Raw genomic sequence first — 21,791 nt, 5'->3', positions numbered from 1 at the left:
AAGAGCTTTTCCATTCATCTGTTTTTACAGTGACCAGTGAAACAGCTGTTTCCCTTCTAGATTAGCACCCTCAAGGACTGACAAAGCTGTTACTAGAATTGCTTCATACAACTGCCTTTCATTGGACGATGGGCATTCTGATGCAGCCAGGGTTCTGCCATTCCTTGTAACCCAGAGATAAAGAAAACACTGACAGTCAAGGACCTTACAGTACTTCACAAATCAATTTTATTAATTTAAACACAAAATTAATGAAGAAAAATTCTGTACACCATTGTGGACACAACACACCTTTACAGTAAGGCCAAGATAAACTTTGTCTTTTCAATCTGCAGAGTAGAAAAACATACAATGAAGAGGCTAAAAAATTGGCAAATTCTGTTTGCTTCAAGCAAAAAAAAATTGTTAAACAATTTGGAGAGAATTTTCAACTAATTCTAGCAGCAACATGAAACTTCAGAAGGAGTAGCTTTTTAGCTACTTTGGGTCAAAGCTGGTGTTCCCCTCCCCCAATATAATATTAAACTCATCCGAAAAGTAGTTTCATGACAGTGGTAGGCTTTGTAGATGAGAGACACTGTGCCCAAAATAATCACTTTTGGAGAAGCTGTTTTCATGGTACAATGAAGGTGGCAGTTTTTATCTCAGGTTTGACGTGCACTACAGGTGAAGAGTAACATTATTTCCTTGGTGATGATGACTGCCATGTCCCCTTCCAGCCATGAACTTTCCTGGGAGGACGGAGGGAGAGAGTGGATGAAAAGAGAGGGGACATGCATGGAGAGAGCAATGCACAGTTTTGCTGATTTCCAGATATGTGGTCATGCCCTCCTGGACCTAAACAAGAAACTGCAGACACTGTAATCTGAGCACATGAAAACTCTGCTGGTCTCTGATTCATGAACCATTTTGTTAACAGAATATGTCTATCATCTACATTCTTTTTGTGGGAAGAATCAGTTTTTCCAAGTAGTTACATATAATACATTAGTGTTGAAAATGAAAAAGTGAGGTTGTAAGAGGACTTTTTATGAAAATGACTTAAGACACTGCTGAATTATTTTACCAAGGCCTTCCTAACAGTACACACAAAAAAATGAACTGATGGGGGAAGTAAAATTTGGAAAACAAAATCCTATTGACACTTGACATCCATGCTTTTGGTCTTGACAACATTATCTAAAAAACAAACAAACGAAAACCCATTATCTACATATTTATACCCAGTACACTTTGATAAGGCACTGCACATGAGTCTGTGCATACATTGCCTCATACTTCACTATGAAGGCATTGCTACCTTTCAATATCATTTTCTAAACAATATGTAAAAGAATCATCCATTATTACAAATTTACACCAAAAATTCTTTCTGTACATGATTGTCTCAGTGATGTACATATCATATGTTTAAATTAGACATACTTTAAACTACTTCGCAATGTGCTAAAATTCAAAGTACTTGCTGTGTCATTAGGCTAAGGCCTTTAATTGCTTATTTCTTATGCTATCTTCTCTTCAGTGAGTTGATGCCCACAAAGTCTGTTTGAGTGAACTGAATGGTACGTGGATTATACCTCAATAAAGCTGTTTTTTAAAAGTCTGTTCATAAATAAGTAGAGATGTACAGATGACCCTGGGTATGAGACACCAAAAAGTAAACCTTCTTTACAAGAAAACCCCCCACTGGTACTCAAAACGTTTCAGTCTCGGTTGTGCAATCGAGTTGGCTGCTGGAGAAGCTGTTCGCGTCACATTAAAGATGCTAAAAACATAGGCGTCTGCAGGTCCTTTCTTCACAGGTTTGAACCATGTAGTTAACGTGGCTAAGACACATCACACTGTGCTAGAACATTCTCATGGCTTATTTTCATCGGATTCACAGTACTAGAGTCAACAGCTGTTCTGAACAGAGGGACGTGGTCCTTCATTCACCACAAGGGCAGGGGTGAAGTCCGACAGCAGCTGTGCGTCACCACGTTGAAAGCCGTGAGCTCGCCAGTCGGGCGCTGACAGGGACCCTGGCCTGCTGGATTGTTCCTGGTCGCAGGGCAGTTGTGCGGTTTCAAAGTGCTATGTGGTGGTTACAGGTACTCCAGTTCCAAGGCGTGGTGGAGGGCCATGAGGTCTGAGTGACTGGAGATCCGCCAGAAGGGCATGGCGTGCTGGGGGAGGGGCAGACACAGTGAGGAGCGAGAAGGCGCCCAGCGCCAGCCCTGAAACCCGCCTTTGAAATCCACTACAGTGCTCACCCGCCTTTGCTCAGTGCTGTAAACTGCCAGCTAAGTTCTTAACGCTGCATCTAAAACAAAAATCCAAACTTAATCCTCCCCTAAGAATACTGGACTGCATGTTAAAATGTGATCTGGACTCTTTTAAGAAGGCGATGAGAATTTTGGAGTAGATCTACACTGTGATTTGAATGCCAGGTCCAAACCTGAAATAAAACACAGTAGCTAGGACTGAAACTTTGTCAAAAAGACTTGCCTCTAGAAATAAGTGTCCAGTGGATTTTTAATGCTTGAAAGTCTAAGCAGTTTTCCTTACTTGGTAGTATTTTACATTTTTTCAAAACTTAATTTTACTCATGAAAGAAGCAACTTTTTTCATTTATTAACATCAGGCAGTCTTTGCATTGCCCTTAAAATGGCTTTACCATATGGGACAACTTTAAATAAACATCTAAGGTTTTAAGGTTTTTTGGGTAATTATTTAATCAATAGAAAATTCTTGTTTAAATGATGGGAATGTTTGTAAAACACCTGAACTAACGAGAGACAAGAAAAACAAAAAACAGAAGAACACCTGATTATAAACTTTCACCACTCAAAGGCACTATTGTAAGTACATGCGCATCAGCAAGTTCTTTTTCTTAAAAACCTTTTCCCACCAAAAAATAATGTTAAGGCCTGGATATAACTTGCAATTTTAGTTCTACAGAATTGTTTAAAAATTCAGACTAAATTCAGAATTTGGCAGGGAAGCAGGCAGTGGACCTGAGGGGTCTGGGGGCGGGTATCTGTGGGGAACAGTGGAAACTACTCACTATTTTGGTGTCGACCCCAGAGCTGTTTTATTCTGGGAATGCACACTATTAAATTACTTATTAACAATGTCTTTGTCTCAAGTAACCTGCTAAAAGCGTATACCACAGTCTAACATCAAATGTAAACTTTCCTGGACTCTGTTATTCGGTAACAGAATAGTCCAGAAACAAGTACTAGAAATGTTTTCAAATTTTCAGGATGATCCCCTTGGCAGCCTTAGACTAGAAAAACAGACTGTACTATTTTGCATTCATCCATCATGAATGAATTTTTGAATTTGCAGGCAAGGTGTCGAAGATGGCTCACCCTGTCACAGCCTGTGGGTGACTCACAAAAATGGGGCAGTGGTCATGAGTGTTCACCTATGAAGGATGGGGCCAAGTCCCTTTGCCTGGGGAACTGGGAGACACCTGATAAGAGAAGGTGACAGCTGAGTGAGGTATGAAAGGACACCCATTCAGAAGAACTCTTTAATGGCTGTTTGCACTGTGGGGTGGAGGGTAAAGGAGAAATTCATTGTTAGAATACTGACTGTGCATGCAAGAAATACATGGTTAGTGAGATGCCTGGCTGTAGGAGCCAAATGATGCTGGGCCTTGTAAGCCCTATTAAGGAATTTATTAAAAATCATGAGAGTTAGAATATTTTCAGTATGGTATCAGGCACTGTCTTAGCACTAAACATAGACTCTCTTATTTAAGCCTCTCTATAACCATAGAGATAGAATAGGGATTATTATCACTATTTTGCTGATGAAAACACTGAGGCTTAGAGAAGCAGCAGAGAGATGTAATTAACAACAGGTAAGAAGTAAACCTAAGATTCATACCAGGCCTAGTCTGTATCTGAAGCCCATATACTATAACATCTTCTGTTCTCTGGGGCCTTTTTACTCAGCAATATAAACTATCAGTACGGCTTAAAACACACTCCCTTCTGTGCTCTGTTTGGGAAGAGAGACTGGCAAATATGATACATAGATTAAGTTTGGAAAATGTTTGGTCAATTACAGGAAGCTTTCCTTCTTTTTCTCTTATTAGAATAGAAATTCATGCTTGTTGTAAAACATTTGTAAAATGTAGAACTGTATAAAGAAATAGAAGTCACTTCTAATCCTACCACCCAGGTAACCTTCATAACTATTTTTCTACATTTCGTAAATGTGCACACTCATATTTGGAGTTGAGCATTTAAACATGAGGCGGTATAGGCACACCTCATTTTATTGCACTTTTCAGATGCTGCATGTTTCACACAAGGAAGGCAAGAGACTCACTTTACTGCAGTGTGGTCTGGAACTGAACCCGCACTGTCTCCATGGTATGCCTGCATGCATGTACCTACCATCCAGCATCCTGTTCACTTTACGTCTTAATCTCAAGCCCATTTTTAATACATCACGTTTAAGGAAAATCATTATTTTAAGAGTTTGCCAGTATGCGCATGTACACAGTGTTCTTTTACATTTAACCATGTACTTCATATCTATTTTAACATTTCTTTTTAATTACTAGTTTTTCTATAACTTTCCACAGTTGCTTCCCATGAACACCTGAGTAGGAGGAGTTACAGAGCAGTTCTATGGCCCTTAGGTAGCAGGATGTAACAGAGGATGCCAAAGGTGCTGCAGAGAGCCAGCTAGGAGAGTTCAGGACAACTGTTTTTCATAAATACATATGAAATTATTTGTGAGAAGTGGAATGCTTTTTTTCAGAGTAGGTTTAGTTGAATTATTTTGCATGTTGATTATCTGAAGTTAGATTTGTTCCTCACAGACAATGATACAAATTTGAAAGTGATCGGTGCACTCAGAAGCATGTACGGTAGAATGCAATGAGTAGCAGAGAAATTGAAAAGGGAACTGAACCCCGCCCCCAGCTAATTCTTTGGTACATGGTTAATGTATGAACTGAGCATTTAATTCCACTGTAAACAACCTGGACAATGGCTATGTATCGTGTGTTTACAGCTAGAGGAGGTGATGCCAGCCTAGACCATACTCAAAACGTGTTATGGAAGTGGAGATTATCCACCAAGATCCCCAAATTGCCTTGTTTACTGCCACTGAAATCCTGATGGCATTAGTCTTCCTATACAGAGTATTAATAAACACCACATGTGAAGCAGCACCCAGAGACAAGTTCAAATGATGAAAGATGCCTGTGCTGTTTGTCTTGCAGATAAGTCCTCACAACAGTAATGATGGAATCATTCATTTGAGCGGAAGTGTAGAAGGTTCTACAGTGATACCCGACGAACCTCAGGTGCATGTGGAAGAGAACAGGTAGCCTCCGGGGACACCCCCGACAGGAGGACAGCAACGCGACATAACATGAAGGGTAACAATCGCTGCCATAATCAGAATTCTATTCTCCAAATATTAGTGTTTCTTCTTCTCTAAAAAATGTACATTTACTATTAAGTGACTGATTAGAAGACTGATCTCAGGGGCTCAAACTTTTGTTAAAAAATTATATTTAATATTGCAAAATAATATTTTCCCTAACTAGGCCAATATTAATATGGAGATTTTATGGATCTACACAAGCTTCCCAGGACAAGTGCAGGGTAAGAAATTTTTTCTGCATTAGTGCTTAGCCTGGAACAAATATTTCTTATATGAAGTCAGAGAGATAGGGCAGCAAAAGAGACAGGGGTACACAGGAGAAGATGGCATTATAGTCCCAAATCCAATGTTAGTTATGTGACTTTGAATTATGACATAGTCTCCTTGGAGCTTGTTTATTTATCTGTAAAACAGTCATCTTCCCTGTTTAGGGAAAATGACTAAGGGTTGTTTCTAGGTTTGATAAAGTCATAGACTTTATTATTGAAATAGTATAGTCTATTACCTATGTAAGTGCTACAGCTACAGAAGATGTAATGCATACATGATATGTGCCTTAACCAACAAGAACCTGCAGGCAAGACATTTCTGCTAAAACTACTCCTTTTAATGTAAGGTAGTGTGGGATTAAGAACCAAAATGAACTAGGCAGAGCAATTGGGCAAGAAATAAAATGCATATGTAGAAAACCCCTATTAGGTCTAAATAATTCAATAATCAGTAGCATTTCTATACACTAACAACAAATTATCTGAAAAACAAGTCAGAGATGATACAAATAAATGAAAAAGTATCCTGTGCTTGTGAATTGGAAGAGTTAGTATTGTTAAAATGTTGATATTACCCAAATCCCTTTATAGATTCAGTGTGATCCCTATCAAGATTCTACAGACCTCAGTGTACGACAGGAAACCATAAATCTTTATAAGAAACCATAAGAAAAAAGCTCCTTGGCAATGGTTTTTTTGGATGTAACACCTAAAGCACAAGCCACAAACAAGAAATACAGTGGGGCTGCATCAAGCTGAAAAGCTTCTACACAGAAAAAGAAATGATCAACAAAATGAAAAGACAACCTACAGAACTGGAAAAATATTTGTAAACTATATCTGATAAAGGTATATCATAGTATATAACAACCTTGTACAACTCAAGGCAAAACAATAATCCAATTAAAAAAAAGGGCAGAGGACCTGAATAAACGTTTTTCCCAAGAGGACACACAGATGCCCAGTATGTGCAAGATAAGGTGCTCAACATCACCGTTCATCAGGGAGATGCAAATCAAAACCACGATGAGAAACCACTCATACCTGTCAGAACGGCTAGTATCAAAAAGACGAGAAATGACAATGCTGGTGAGGATGCGGAGAAAAAAAGTATGAATTCCCACAAATTCTTGGTGGGAATATAAATATGGGAAACAGTATGGTGTTTCCGCTAAAAGTTAAAATTAAAACTAGCATTTGACCCAGCAACTCCACTCCTGGTATATTTCCAAAGGAAATGAAAATGCTATGTTAAAGAGACATCTGTACCTGCACATTCTTAGCACTATTTGCAACAGGTGAGACATGGATTGAGGAGTCCATTGACAGATGAATGCATAAAGAAGTTGATATACATGTACAATGTATTATTATTCAGCCATAAGAATGAAGGAAATCCTGCCATTTATGACAACAAAGGCCTTGAGGGCATTGTGCTAAATGAAATAAGTTGGAGCAGGACAACTACTGTATGATACCAGTTATATATGTGGAATCTTGCAAAGCAAAACAACCACCTCTCACCCCAACTCAGAGAAAAAGAAATCACCCAGAGGTGAGGGGCAGGGGAATTGGAGGAAGGGAAGTCAAAAGAAACCATTACAGCCCCAGTACTTGTGTACCTTACAAGTACAACATGGTGACTCTAGGCAACACTGCTGGATAGCAGATTTCAAAGAGTAGACCCCAAGAGTAGTCAACATAAGGGAAAAAAAACCTTAAATCTATGAGACAATGGATGTTAATATATCATAGTGATAATTTCACAATATATGTAAGTTATTATGCTTTATACCTAAAACTTATATAGTGCCATATGCCAATTATCTTAACAAACCATAAAGAATCAAAATGATAAATTCAGAGAGAGGAGAGCTCAGCTGTAAGCTGGAATGGGAAAGCTGGGCCTATATTGAATTGGAAGAACGGGCAAAATTGGCTCTGTGGATGGGAAGGGAGACAGCACGTGCAGCATTTGGTGGGACTGGAATAGTGTGTCCATGATAAAGACTAATGAGACAGATTTTTCCAGGTACAAGCACCTGGAATATCTAGCTGGGAAGGAGGAATGTTAATCAATTTTGTGCACCACTTAGGGAAGGATGGCTTGGAAGTGTGGCCGGCTGCCAGCAGAGAAACCTGACCGGGGGACATTGAATAGGAGACACGGTGAAGAAAGAATTCACGTAACAGGTGAGAGGTAGAGAACACCAAAGCGAATTCGAGTGGGTAAACTGGCATGGGAAAGCGAATGCATCTGCTGGTATTCGGATGGGACACACAAATGACTGCATTCCTTCAAGTAACTAGAGCAATGAAGCCAAAAACAGAGCTAATCACAACTCTGAAGAGAAATGAGAGCTGAACTGAACTGTGATGTGTGTTCAAAGTAGCACATTGTTTTGGGGTCATTAGAACAAAAATATTCCCTGAATAATGGGAGAATAATGACATAACCTTCCTGCTCCTCTTACCCATATATGCGACTTTCCCAATTCCCTTATGCTACCTCACTGGGCATTCTGCATTTGTCCCTGCTGGTGAAATGCAAAACCAGTAACACAGAGACTGGGTGTGTGGACATTCCCATGTACATTGAGTTTTGCTGAATTATTAAAAGTCCATTTGTAAAATGTTTTAAAAACATAAGAGCACATAACCTTTGGCCCAGGTATTGCATTTTTAGGAATTTATCTCATAGAGACTGTTCACTCACTGCAGAACTGTTTGTTAACAGCAAATGCTGCAAACCACCTAAATGTTCAGCCACAGGGGACTCATTAAATTATAGCACATGGACATAATGGAATGGAAGAGTATTGCCTTGCAGCCAAGACTAAGAGGCACAATGCTCCATGTGCTGCTTCGGAATAACTGCCAGGATATGTTGTTAGGTGAAAAAACAGGTACATGGAAAAAAGTGTATAGTTACCATCTGTATAAAAATGAACATATTTGTGCTTTTAGATGCATATATTATCTCTAAAACTTTGCATATGGAGGTGAAATTACCTCTCAAATTGTAAATAAAGGTATCTTGGGAGATGTGTTATTCTAAAAACTCAATATGAAACATACTGCACAACACTGCTCTTTTATTATGTGTGTATCTGCTTTACCTCTGGGCAGAATGAGTTTTTTTAAAAATGAAATCCACTTCAAGATCTGGTATGTAGTATATATTGAAATCCACTTCAAGTTCTGGTATGTAGTATATATTGATTAACTATTAAATTAATACAATGGTTTTAGAATGATAAAATTCACTGTGCTCAATGATAGTAATCTCTCACATCAATAAAACTAAAGCAGACTTCTGGCCAAGAGGGAGGCATAGGTGGAAACACTGTACCTCCTCGCACAACCAAAACAGACAGAAAATTGAACTGTATTGAAGTCTGACAACAATAAACCATTCATCCAGACCGGTAAGAGGGGCGGAGTTGGGGGGCAGCAGAGAGGGGTCACAGCAGGAAAAAGCAGCTGGACTACTCAGGCAGAGGCTGGCAGACCTAGTGAGGGCGCAAGGCGGTTGGCTGATTGCAGTCACACATTCATGCACAGAAAAAACAGTGAGATAGACAGCACAATGCAGGGCCCCAGCGCTAGGAAATAAATCCTAAAACCATCGATTGAAAAAACTTTCAGGGGTTGAGGCACCAGGAGAGGTTCCCAGCCTCACAGGAGAGTTTGTTGGAGAGACCTACAGGGTCCTAGAACATACACAAGCCCACCCACTTGGAAATGGGCACCAGAAGGGCTCAGTTTGCTTGGGGGAAGTGGCAGAGAGGACAGAAATCTGCGAAGGAGTAGAACAAATGCCATTTCTCCCTTTCTGACCCTGCCCCCAGTCACAAACCAGCGACTGGATTGACCTGCCTCGGTGAACACCTATGCTTTCACCCCTCATATGTAACAGGCGCAACCACACCAAAACATTATGGCTCAAGCAGAGCAGCTCAAAGCCCCAGAGTTAATACTTCTAAGCAACCAAGAGATAGCTAACCTATCAGACGAACAGTTGGAGATCAGGATGCTCACAGAACTGGTTGGTTTTAGTTGCAAATCAGAAAAACAAATGAAGGCTTCACTAAGTGAAATGAAGCAAAATACACAAAGAACCAATAGTGATGGGAAGGAAACTGGGAATCAAATCAAGGGAGTGGACCAGAAGGAAGAAAGAAACATCCAACCAGAAAAGAATGAAGAAATAAGCCTCTCCTCATTTTTTGAATTCTTAGGAACCTCCAGGACATCTTTAAACATTCCAGCATCCAAATGGAAGGGGAAGAGAAACAAGTGGAAAACTTACTTGAACAAATGAGAACTTCCCCAATCTCGCAAAGGAAATAGACTTCTAGGAAGTCCAGGAAGCTCAGAGAGTCCCAAAGAAGTTGGACCCAAGAAGGAACACACCAAGGGACATCATATTACCCAAGATTAAAATGAAGGAGAGAATCCTAGAAGCAGCAAGAGATAAGGGGACAGTCACCTACAAAGGAGTTCCCATCAGACTTGTCAGCTGATTTCTCAAAGGAGACCTTACAGGCAAGAAGGGGCTGGAAAGAAGTATTCCAAGTCATGAAATCCAAAGACCTACATCCAAGATTGCTCTATCCAGCAAAGCTTTCATTTAGAATGGAAAGGCAGATAAAATGCTTCTCAGATAAGGTCAAGTTCAAGGAGTTCATCATCACCAAGCCCCTAAGTATATGAAATGTTAAAGAGACTTAAGAAAAAGAAGATAAAAAGTATGAACAGTGAAAGGAGAGCAAACTCACAGTTATTAACAACCACATCTAAAACAAAGGCAAACTAAGCAGACAGATCAGGAGCAGAACCATAGAAATGAAGATCACATGGAGGGTTAGCAACAGGGGAGAAGGTACAGAGACTAAGTAGCATAGACAGTGGGTAGAAAATAGACAGGGGGGAGGACAAGAATAGTATGGGAAATGTAGAAGCTAAAGAACTTGTGACACATGGACATGAACTAAAGGGGGGAAATGTCGATCAATAAAGTATATTAAAAACTAAAATGAAAGCAAAATCTTAAAACCAAAAACCAGCAAGAGAAAAACAACTAGTTATGTATAAAGGAATAGCTATAATGCTATGAGCATGTATAAAGGAATAGCTATAATGCTATGAGCTCATTTTTCAGCAGAAACTTCAAAGGCAAGTGGTATCATATAGTCAATGTGATCATGGGAAAAATCTGCATAAATGAATACCTGGCAATGTTATAATTCAGAATTGAAGGAGAGATCATTTCCCAGACAAGCAAAAGAGGTTAATCTTGTAATGCTAGTACAGTGATTCATCATCACTTGTACTAGCATTACAAGAAATGTTAATGGGACTTCATTAAGTAGAAAAGGAAAGGCCAAAACTAGAAATAAAATATTTAAAAAATTTGCTAGCAAAGGCAGTGAGCCAAGCAAATATAAAGCTAGTAGGAAGGTTAAAAGACAAGATTAGTAATATCATATATAGCAATGGTGGTTAACAGATATTCACAAATACCATATGATCTCACCTTTAACAGGAACCTAATCAACAAAACAAACAAGCAAAATATAACCAAAGACACTGAAATTGAGAACAGGCTGACAGTGACCAGAGGGGAGAGGTATGCAGGAACAAGTATAAAGGACACATAGACCATAAGTGGGGGAGGGTGGAAATAGGTGGGAGGGGGAAAGGCTGAAAACTGTACTTGAACAACAATAAAAAATGTAAAAAACAGTGACCAAATTAATGGAAAAAAATTATATTCACACACAAAAGAAAAGATATAAAATATAAAATATTAAAAAATGAGGATGGGGAACACATATGTAATGCTGTCATAATGTATTCAAACTTATGTGACCACAATTTAAAATATTCTGTTATTGAGGACTTCCGCCAAGATAGAGGCGTAGGTGGAATCACTGTGCCTGACCAAGTTTAAAAGCAACAAAAACGCAGCCAAACCGGTAAGAGGGGCAGAACCAGAAGCAGAGCAGGGTCGGGTAGAAAAGATCCCCCGGACCGTAGGCGGATCAAATTCAAGGAGTTCATCATCACCAAGCCCTTACTATATGAAATGTTAAAGAGACTAAGAAAAAGAAGATAATATTATATGAACAGTGAAAGGACAGCAAACTCAGTTATTAACCACACCTAAAACAAAAGCAAACTAAGAGAACAGCTAGATCAGGAGCAGAACCATAGAAATGAAGATCACATGGAGGGTTAGCAACAGGGGAGTGGGAGGAGGAGAAGTGGGGAGAAGGTACAGAAAATAAGTAGCATAGACGGTAGGTAGAAAATAGATAGGGGGGAGGGCAAGATTAGTATGGGAAATATAGAATCTAAAGAACTTGAGACACATGGTCATAAACTAAAGGGGGGGTGTGCAGCGTGGAGGGGAATGAAGGGGGGAAATAGAACAACTGTAATGGCATAATCAATAAAAATTTAAAAAATATTCTGTTATTTACATAGGTTGTTATATATAAATCTCATGGTGACCACAAAGAAAGAAATATAACATTAAAGAAACTCATCAAATCACAAGGGAAAAGAGCAAGAGGAAATGAAAAGAACTATAAAAACAACAAAGTAGAAATAAGTACATACCTATTGATAATTACTTTAAATATAAATGGACTACATATTTCAATCAAAAGACTTAGGATGGCTAAATGGATTTAGAAAACAGGAACAAATACATATGCTACCTACAAGAGATCACTTCATGTTGAAAGATACCCACAGACTGAAAGTAAAGGGATGGAAAAATGTATCATGGAACAAAAAGAAAACTTTGATGGCAATACTTATATAAAGACAAAATGTAAAACTAACACTATGCCCCGGCCTGTGAACCAAAAGGTCCCTGGTTTGATTCCTGGTCAGGCCACATGCCTGGGTTGTGGGCCAGGTCCCTGGTTGGGGATGGGTGAGAGGCAACCAACTGAAGTATCTCTCACATACCAAAGTTTCCCTCTCTTCCCCTCTAAAAGTAAATAAAATAAGAAAGAAAAGAGGGCATTAATGATAAATGGATTAATCCAACATGAGGACATAAACATTTATGGACCCAGCAGAGGAACACTAAATACACAAAGCAAATACTGACATAGTGGGAGAGATAGAAAGTATTATAATAGTAAGAGACTGTAACATTTCACTTTCATCGATGGATTAATCATTCAGTCAGAATATCAACAAGGAAACATGGCCATACATGATGCATTCAACAAGACAGACTTAAAAGATATGTACAAAACACTGCAGCCAAACAGCAGAATACACATTCTTTTCCTGTACACATGGGACATCCTCCAGGGTAAATTACACTGGGTTACAAAACAAGTCTCAATGAATTCAGTTGATTGAAATCATACCAAACATCTTTCAACCATAATAGTATAAAACTAGAAACCAATTACAAGAAGAAAACTGGAAAAACATTCAAACATATAGAGGCTAAAAATGGTCAATGAAGTCAAAGAAAAAATAAAAGGAAAACTGCCTCTAGATAAATAAAAATGGAAATGACATTTAAAAATGTATGGGAGGCAGCAGAAGCAGTTTGAAGAGGGAAGTTTACAGCAATAGAGGTCTATCTTAACAAGAAAAATCTCAAATAAACAGAGCTTATACCTAATGGATCTAGAAAAAGAAAAGACAAAAGCCATGCTAGTAGATGGAAATAAAGATCAGAGTGGAAATAAAGTAAAAATATCAATGAAATGAAGAGCTAGTTCTGTAAATTGATGAAGGTAAACTGTTAGCCAGACTCATCAAAAAAAGAGAGGGCCCAAGTAAATAAAATCAGAAATGAAAAAAATTACAGCAGATGCCACAGAAATACAAAAGACTGTAAGAGAAGATTGTAAATAGTTATATGCTAATGAAGTGGACAATGTAGAAGAAATAGATACATTCCTAGAAACATACAGTCTATCAAGATGAATCATGTAGAAATAGAAAATATGAACAAATCTATTACCAGTAACAAAATGAATCAGTAATCAAAAAAATTCCCAACAAAAGTCCACAATCAAACAGCCTCACAAGAAAATTCTACCAAGCATTTAAAGAAGAATTAATACCTACCCTTCTTAAGCTATTCCAAAAATTGAAGAGAAAGGCTTCAAACTCATTCAACAAAGCCAGTTTTACCCTTATACCAAAGTCAGACAGTACAAAACAAGAAAATTATAGGCCAATATCTTTGATGAGCATAGATGCAAAAATTCCTTACAAAATATTAGCAAATTGAATTCAACAATATGTTAAAAGAATCATACACCATAATCAAATGGGTTTATTCCAGGAGTACAAGGATGGGTCCATATTCACAAATCAATCAATGTAATACACATCAACCAAATAAAGAATAAAAATCATGATCACTTGAATAGATGCAAAAAATCATTTCACAAAATTCAAGTATTTATGATAAAAACTAACAAGGTGAGTATAGAGGGAACATACGTCAACATAATAAAGGTCATATTAGACAGCTAACATTATACTCAAGTGAAAAGCTAAAAGCTTTTCCTCTAAGAGAAAATAAAAGGAAAACTACTTCTAGATAAATAAAAATGGAAGACAAGACAAAGATGCTCACCTTTGCCACCTTTAGTCAACATAGTACTGGAAGTCCTAGCCCTAGCAATCAGAGAAGAAAAAGATATAAAAGACATCCAAATTGGAAAGAGAAAGTAAAACTTATTATTTGAAGATAACATGACACTATATATTGAAAACCATAAAGACTATCAGAAACTGTTAGAATAAATGAATTCAGTGAAGTTACAGGATACAAAATTTATATACAGAAATCAGTTGTATTTCTATACATTAAGAATGAACAATAAGAAAAAGAAACTGTGAAACAATTCCATTTCCAATTGCATGAAAAAAGTATCTAGGAATAAATTAACCAAGGAATGAAAAGACCTGTGCTATGAAAACCAGTGATCCCTGACCTTTTTGGCCTCACAGACCAGTTTTGTGGAGTGGGGAGAGGCAGAGCTCAGGTGGGCTTCACTCCCCTGGTGTGGATTTGGGAAGACAGGTGGTAGAGCTCAGGTGAGTTCATAATAGGCCTCAGACCACTGATGGTCTTCAGCCCAGGGGTTGGGGACCTCTGGTGAAAACTTTTAAGATATTGATGAAACGTTTAAGATATTAAGAAATTGAAGATGTTATATATAAATGGAAGAAAATATTATGCTTATGGACTGGAAAAATTAATATCATTAAAATCTCCATACTACCCAAAGCTATCTACATATTCAATACAATCCCTATCAAAATACCAATGGCATTTTTCACAGAACTAGAATAAATAATTCAAATTTATATGGAACCACAGAAGACCCCAAAGAGTTGAAACAATTTTGAAAAAGAACAAAGTTGAAGGCATCACACTACCTGACATCAAACTATACTAGAAAGCTATAATAATCCAAACAGTATGATACTGGTAAAAACAAACAAACGAACAGACATGTATATCGATGGAACAGAATAAAGCCCAGAAATTAACCCATGCTTACTGATATGGTCAAGTAACCTAGAACAGAAGAAACAACATACCATGAAGAAAAGACGTCTCTTCAATAAATGCTGCTGGGAAAACTGGACAGCTACATGCGAAAATGCAACTGGACCACTTTCTTACACCATATGCAAAAATAAACTTGAAAGGGATTTGTGAGTTAACTGTTATAGCAGAAACCATAATACTCCTAGAAGAAAACATACTAAAAAGCTTAAGCACAGTGAAGGAAATCATCAACAAAACAACCCACTGACTGGGAGAAGATATTTACAAATGATATGTCTGATAAGGAGTTGATATCCAAAATATTTAAAGAACTAATATAACTCAACATAAAAAATAAACCCATCTGAATCAAAAATGGGCAGATAACCTGACTAGACATTTTTCCATATAAGACATACAGATGGCCAACAGACACATAAAAAGGTAGTCAACATTACTGATCATCAGGGAAATGCAAGTCAAAACCAAATGAGATATCACCTTATACCTGTCGGATTGTCTATTATCAAAAAGAGAACAACCAAATAAGTTTTGGTGAGAATGTGGAGAAAGGGGGTCCTTTGTGCATTGCTGGTATGATTGCTAACTGGTACAGCCACTGTGAAAAACAGCCTGAAGGTTCCTCAAAAAATATATAGCATATATAGAACTACCATAAAATCCAGCAATTTACTGCTGGTTATCAGTCCAAAGAAAATAAAAACACTAATGTGAAAGATAGTTGCACCCCTATGTTCACTGCAACATTATTCACAATAGTTAAGATATGGAAAGAACATAAGTGTCCATCAATAGATGAGTGGATAAAGAAATGTGGTACACACACACACACACACACACACACACGAATATTACTCGGTCATAAAAAAGAAAAAGTCTTGCTATTTTTGTCAACACAGTGGACCTAGAGAATATTATGTTAAGTGAAATAAGTCAGAGGACAAATACTGTATGATTTCACTTATATGGAAAATCTAAAAAACCAAAACAAAGGAATAAATAAAACAAAACAGAAACTAACTCATAGATAAAAAGAACAAAATGATTCCAGAGGAGATTGGTGGAAAAAAATGAAAAGTAGTAAGAAGTATAAACTCCTAGTTATAAAATAAATGTCATGTGATGTAATATATAGCACATGGAATACAGTGAATAGTACTGTAATAACTTTGGAAATAGATACTAGATTTATCACAATATAACCATTTCATAAGGTATAGAAATGTTGAATCACTGTTATACACTTGAAACTCATGTAATATTCCATATCAATTGTATCTTAATAAAAATTTAAAGTCACCATGTTAAAAAATATCTGGCATACAGGATGTGCTCATTAAGTACTAAATGAATGAAGGAATGGCTTTAGGATAATAACATTCATGTACTCAGTGTTAGCAGTCCATGTCTCATTAAAAAACTAAAAGCATAAAATTGCATTAAAATGTTATTTATAATATATGTAATGTATAAATGTAAATATGTATACACACACACACACACACACACAAGCAGCTCTTATTTTCCTCCTAAGGAAGCTTAGGGTCAAACATTAGGTTCTTGGTTTCATCTTGGATTTTAGCAAGTTCAGTTGTTCACATTTCACATGGACATTTTCTTGATGAAGCCTTTGTCACTGTTCAGAATAAGGATTGCTTGCTCCTGCTCCCCTGGTTTTATTCACAAGAGATTTATTTTAAGTAGTTCTCTGGAAAGTAAAGTAACTTTAGTTGTGGAGATACGAAACAAGGCCACTTTTACTCTAGAAACGAAAACTGCTTTCACTGTGTGGGAGACTATTACATTTTGATTGAAAAGAAATCATACATATGCCCAGTTAATTTTACTCGAGGTATGCTGTGTTAGGGGAACAAAAGCGTTTTATGGTGAAGAGGAATCCTGGCAGACTTTGACCACAAAAGACGGGTCACAGAAAGATACCTGGAGTCGGAAGACTCCCCACATTTTCTCTGCCTCGTCCTTTAGGGAACAAAGTCATGCTCACAAGGAAGCCTGCAAGAGATCTTTATAGAATAATATTGTTCTTTAAATAAACAAAGGTGTGCCTTTGTTTATTTTCTCTCTGAGAAAATGTTTTGATTTAATGATCAAAATTACCGAGTTAGATGAAATTGCTGGCTTCTGGAAGCTCTATCGGCAAACAGAACTAAGATCACCGAGCCAACAGTCCATGACGAAACAGGCCACTGGCAACATGCTAACTGGAATTCTTCCCAGACTGTGAAGACCCTGAGGGCCAGGCTATGGGATGTGGTTCCCTCCCCCTTAAAATGCACCAACGAGAAAGATTTTGCTAAGGGAAATGACAGAATTACACTTGAAGGGATGTAGCAGAACAAAAAGTACAATGGACACACTGCGAGTCAAGCTTCCTTCCCCAGGTCTTAAGAAATGCAAGGTGGTGACTTCTTGGTAAAAAGAAGGCCTTGTATTCTATGTCCACAAATAGTTCTGCAAACCAGCTCAACCACCTAGTAGAGACTTCAGAAGCGATGTTTGGAAGGTTCTTAGGTTGCATCCAGGCTCAGGTAACAAGGCTTTAATCACCTGGCAATATTTGCCATGGGTGCAGAAAGGGGCATGCTGGCCTGAGCACTATACCTTCTTTTCTGCTCGCAAACAAACCACAGTCCGTGTTCTATGAAGACCAACCATCTTGGGCTTGCGTGTGCCCATCTTCAAAAAAAGCCACTTCATATGTAATCTACACTGCCCCCTTTTCCTGCTAATGGTTCTGAGCACATTCATAAGTAATTTCAGAGGAAGAGAACACATGTAAATGAACCAGTCATGAGCATTTTGAGGACTAAGAAAAGTTAAACGGCAGGAGAGGTGCCAGCTGGGAACACTTACCTTTTTTGCTCCTTGTTCCTCTTCTACACCATCACCTATAACAACGTACACCACTTTTCTTCCAAACCTTTGAATTATCCTCTCAAAACAGCTCTCCTTTCCTAACAAACAAAAATCACAAAACATGTAAAGTTTGGGTAACTCAGTGATAGAGCTCTTGGACTTTTTATTTAAAATGCTTTCTTCATGCTTCTGATTCAACTCTCACCAACTTGTGCAAACGAGAAGAGAGCTTTGACATGCCATTTGGGTAGCACGTGGAAGAGCACAATAAATTAAAAATTGTAAATGAATTACCTATGTGGTGTCCCATCCCTTGAAATTGACCGTTTTAGTACTCTTTTCCCAAGGACTCGTCTATTACAAAGCAGGTTAAGTCAATCACAGTACGGCATCTGAGGGAAAAAGTACTCTTTTGCAGTACTACTTTATTTTTCCTACAAGCTAAGACTAAACAAAGGCACACAATTCTGGCAACAAAGTTTCACTTGATTAAAAAAAAATTTCATGATACAACAAACTCTGAAAATTGCGTCTGATCCACAGGCTATTATTGAGAAGGATGAAGACAATGAAGAAATCAGACACAGGAATGAGTTCATCCCCGCCATGTTCAGGTTGGGGTTTCATTTGAATTAAAGATCCCCAAAGCCTAATGGGTTTGCCTGAAATATTCTCATAGACCTGTTTCTGAAATAAATGTCGGGTAATAGGGCACTTCAGGGAGCTCATGCTGGCCTTACTCAGACACCCAATGGTCAATAAAGCCCTTTCCTTGAGAAGAAGCAGGTGAAGGTAACAGAATACCTTTATCTACCTATTATCTTTCCCATGTCAGGACTCCTCGGTTTGGGCCTCAGAGGCGGCTCCGCTGGCAGCGCCCCCTGCTCTTAATGCAGCCATTGTTGCTGCTTAGAGAAGAGGTCGGTGCTCCAAGTCCTGGGCTGCCAATGGGGTCATTTTAATGGACAATGGGACAGTTTATAGTTTTCAAATGGGAATGGCTGAGCGGGGCCTGCATCTCTTTCAAAGAAGGATCAGATATACATGTGAACAAATTGCTTGTTTGCTTAAACAAATGTCTGCTTTATATTTGTATTTTGCACTAAAATCTCTGGTTTGCATCTGACAGAATGAAACAGGGCCAGCCTTATTCAAAGGATGTCATTTCAATGCTGCCTTAGTTGCCCACTAAACTGTGAAATGCTAAATCACTTTAAGAAACGAATACAAAGTACAGTTTTCATTGCAAAAATATACAACCCAAAGTTTGAATGCCATGGCACTATCTCTCCCTCCTCAGAAGGAAACGTTAACAGGTTTTCTTTTTGTTTTGTTTTGAAGTGTCTTTTTCATGGGAAACAGGTAAATGCAATGGTTTTTTAAAGGTGAAGCTGTGGTGGACAAAGGAGTTCTCACCTACATGCTGTCTCCTATGGGCTTCATTGTGAATTCTGGGTCGTGTACACATGTTGTGCAATAAAGATGAAAAAAATGGACTCTTAGACGTGAATTTGAGGTCTTAGCTGAAGTCCTCATTTTGACCAATGCATTTGGTCTCGAAGAATATCACAGCTCCCTGAGATGTTGCCTCCTACGCCTCTGCCATTGGCCGACAAGGAAGATGTCTGGGCTTTCTGCATCGACCCTCAGATCATATCTCACTTTCTGGCAAAATTAGCACTAATCAGAGGGATTCCAATCTCCACATTTCTTGTTAAAAATATCATAGAAAGTGTTCAGCACAAAAGAAACCCTTTTGTGTTAAGTGACCCTTAACACTTGGGTTTTGAAATAATTTCTTCCACCACATATTCTTTAGTTCTAATTTTTGTTCTGTGCTGAAAAAAATAAAAGACCAATATTGCAAACCAAATGCCCATTAAAAAGACTTCCTTCATTGTCATTATAACTGCCTATCAATCATCCTAACATTTTCAAATTATTTGGGATTAAAGTTCACCATGGGTGACGTGTAGTCCACCATTTGCTCTCTCCTTCTGGGGAGTAAGGCAATGCCTCTCTGTCCCATGCACTTCTCAGGAATTGTTTTGCCTTTTATGTGCTGACGAACCTTTACCTTTGACTCCTGTTTACAAAACATGATATAGCTCCTGTTTATTGATGTAAGGAGGATAAACACCTGACAATGTAAACAGATGGCTATTCTTATGGAACATAAGAACATATAAAAATTTAGTTTTATTGGGTCACTGGGAATTCTATTTGGCATATCCCTTTCTTTTTTATAAGAATTTTCCAGCATTCCGTTCTTGGCCCTTTTCAAAAAAGCATTGATCATTCTCCAACTCCAACTGTTTCCAGCTTCAGAGAGCTGTCTCTGAATATCCCAGGGGCTCTTCAAACTCAACATGGATAAGGCCAAACCCTTCTGTTTCTAATCAAACCTGATTTCCCCATCAGTTAATGGTGTCCCCGCTGATTCAGTTGCCTAAAAGAAACCTCTGTGTCAACCTTCTTCAGCATAAGCAACCATTTATTCATACATTTCATTCAATAAACACTTACTGAACACCTATAATGTGCTGTGCACTACAGCTACACTGATGAGTGAGGCAAACATTCAACTATCTAGCGGAGAAGTCAGACTTGAACAAATAACTAGATAAGCAACTTTTCATTTAAGTTCTTTGAAGGAGAGGTGTAAAAGTGTCAGAAGGAGAGTTAGATGTACAGGGGTTCCATTTTTGTCCCTTTTTATTTAGAGGTGAGCAGCTATAAATAACCTTTCCCCCACCTACCAGGGTACTTCTCCCTCTTCCCCAGGACTCACCAAAATAACATCATCTCATCAGGGTGACGTACAAGGAAGGTCACTTATCACTACACCCATGTCTATCTTCCCAGCCTCAGCTTTTCCTGAACCTGCACATGGATGACCCACAGCCACTCACGAGTCCCTTAGGAGGGAACATGGTAATTTCTCTCTTTTCACAAGCCCGTCTGCCCAGTAAACTCGCATTTACCCTTCCATACCCAGCTCAGATGTCATTTCTTCCCTTCATTTTTCACTGACATTTGCCCTCCACCTCCTCCTGGGTGGCAGCGAGCACTTCCTCCACAAAAGTGCATGTTCAGGGTTCAGGCCCTGGGTGGGTGGCACAGACCCCCAAGGGTGTGGAAAGGTGTCTGGACCTGGGACTCAGGGATCGAGTTTGTCCATCTTTACTAGCCATTAACTTGAACAATTTACGGAAGCGTCTAAGCTTCAGTTTCCTCATTTATAAAATGGCAAAGTGTTGGAGATTGATTTTAACATGTAAAATGCTTAGCACAGGTCTAACTAAGCCCCTAATAAATACTTGATAAATGCTCATTTACATAGTTTTTTCATCGTATCATGGTTATTTAGCTCCCTGCCTTCCCCTCTGGATAAAGAATTCTCTAAGAACAAGAGCCATATCTTTTTTAATTCCCTTTATTCTATCTTGGTTTGTAATCCAACTAAATTTCAATTAGTCTTCTTTTTTCCAATTATGTTTCTTTTTTGCAAAAACTTAATTTTACTGTATCCCCATAACAAAAAGGGCAATTCAATGCTTTACACATGTTGAATTAAAATAAAACAAGGGGGAATGTGAGGGGACTGGATGTTAATGGAAAAATATAATAAAGATTAAATTAAAAAATAAAATAAAGCAAAATATAGTTCCAGCAGT

General features: G+C 38.2%; 1 protein-coding gene across 4 annotated transcripts in view; it reads right to left on the bottom strand.

Moving 5' to 3' along the window:
• Positions 1-284: 284 nt before the first annotated feature.
• Positions 285-21,791, bottom strand: part of EYA1 (EYA transcriptional coactivator and phosphatase 1) — a 291,109-nt gene continuing 269,602 nt past the window's right edge. For all 4 annotated transcript variants that reach the window (XM_053660794.1, XM_053660795.1, XM_037140382.2 and 1 more), the window contains 2 exons: positions 18,112-18,212; positions 285-2,165 (listed from right to left, as the gene is read on the bottom strand). In XM_053660794.1, the coding sequence (XP_053516769.1) occupies positions 2,085-2,165; positions 18,112-18,212 (182 nt within the window). In that variant the 3' untranslated portion in view covers positions 285-2,084. The remainder of the gene's footprint in view (positions 2,166-18,111; positions 18,213-21,791) is intronic.

This window comes from Artibeus jamaicensis, unplaced genomic scaffold (assembly GCF_021234435.1).
Source record: "Artibeus jamaicensis isolate MK-2021 breed Jamaican fruit bat unplaced genomic scaffold, CSHL_Jam_final scaffold_916, whole genome shotgun sequence".
Classification (NCBI taxonomy): Eukaryota; Metazoa; Chordata; class Mammalia; order Chiroptera; family Phyllostomidae; genus Artibeus; species Artibeus jamaicensis.
Note: the sequence above shows the minus strand (reverse complement) of the source record. Positions and strands in the feature narration are given on the sequence as shown.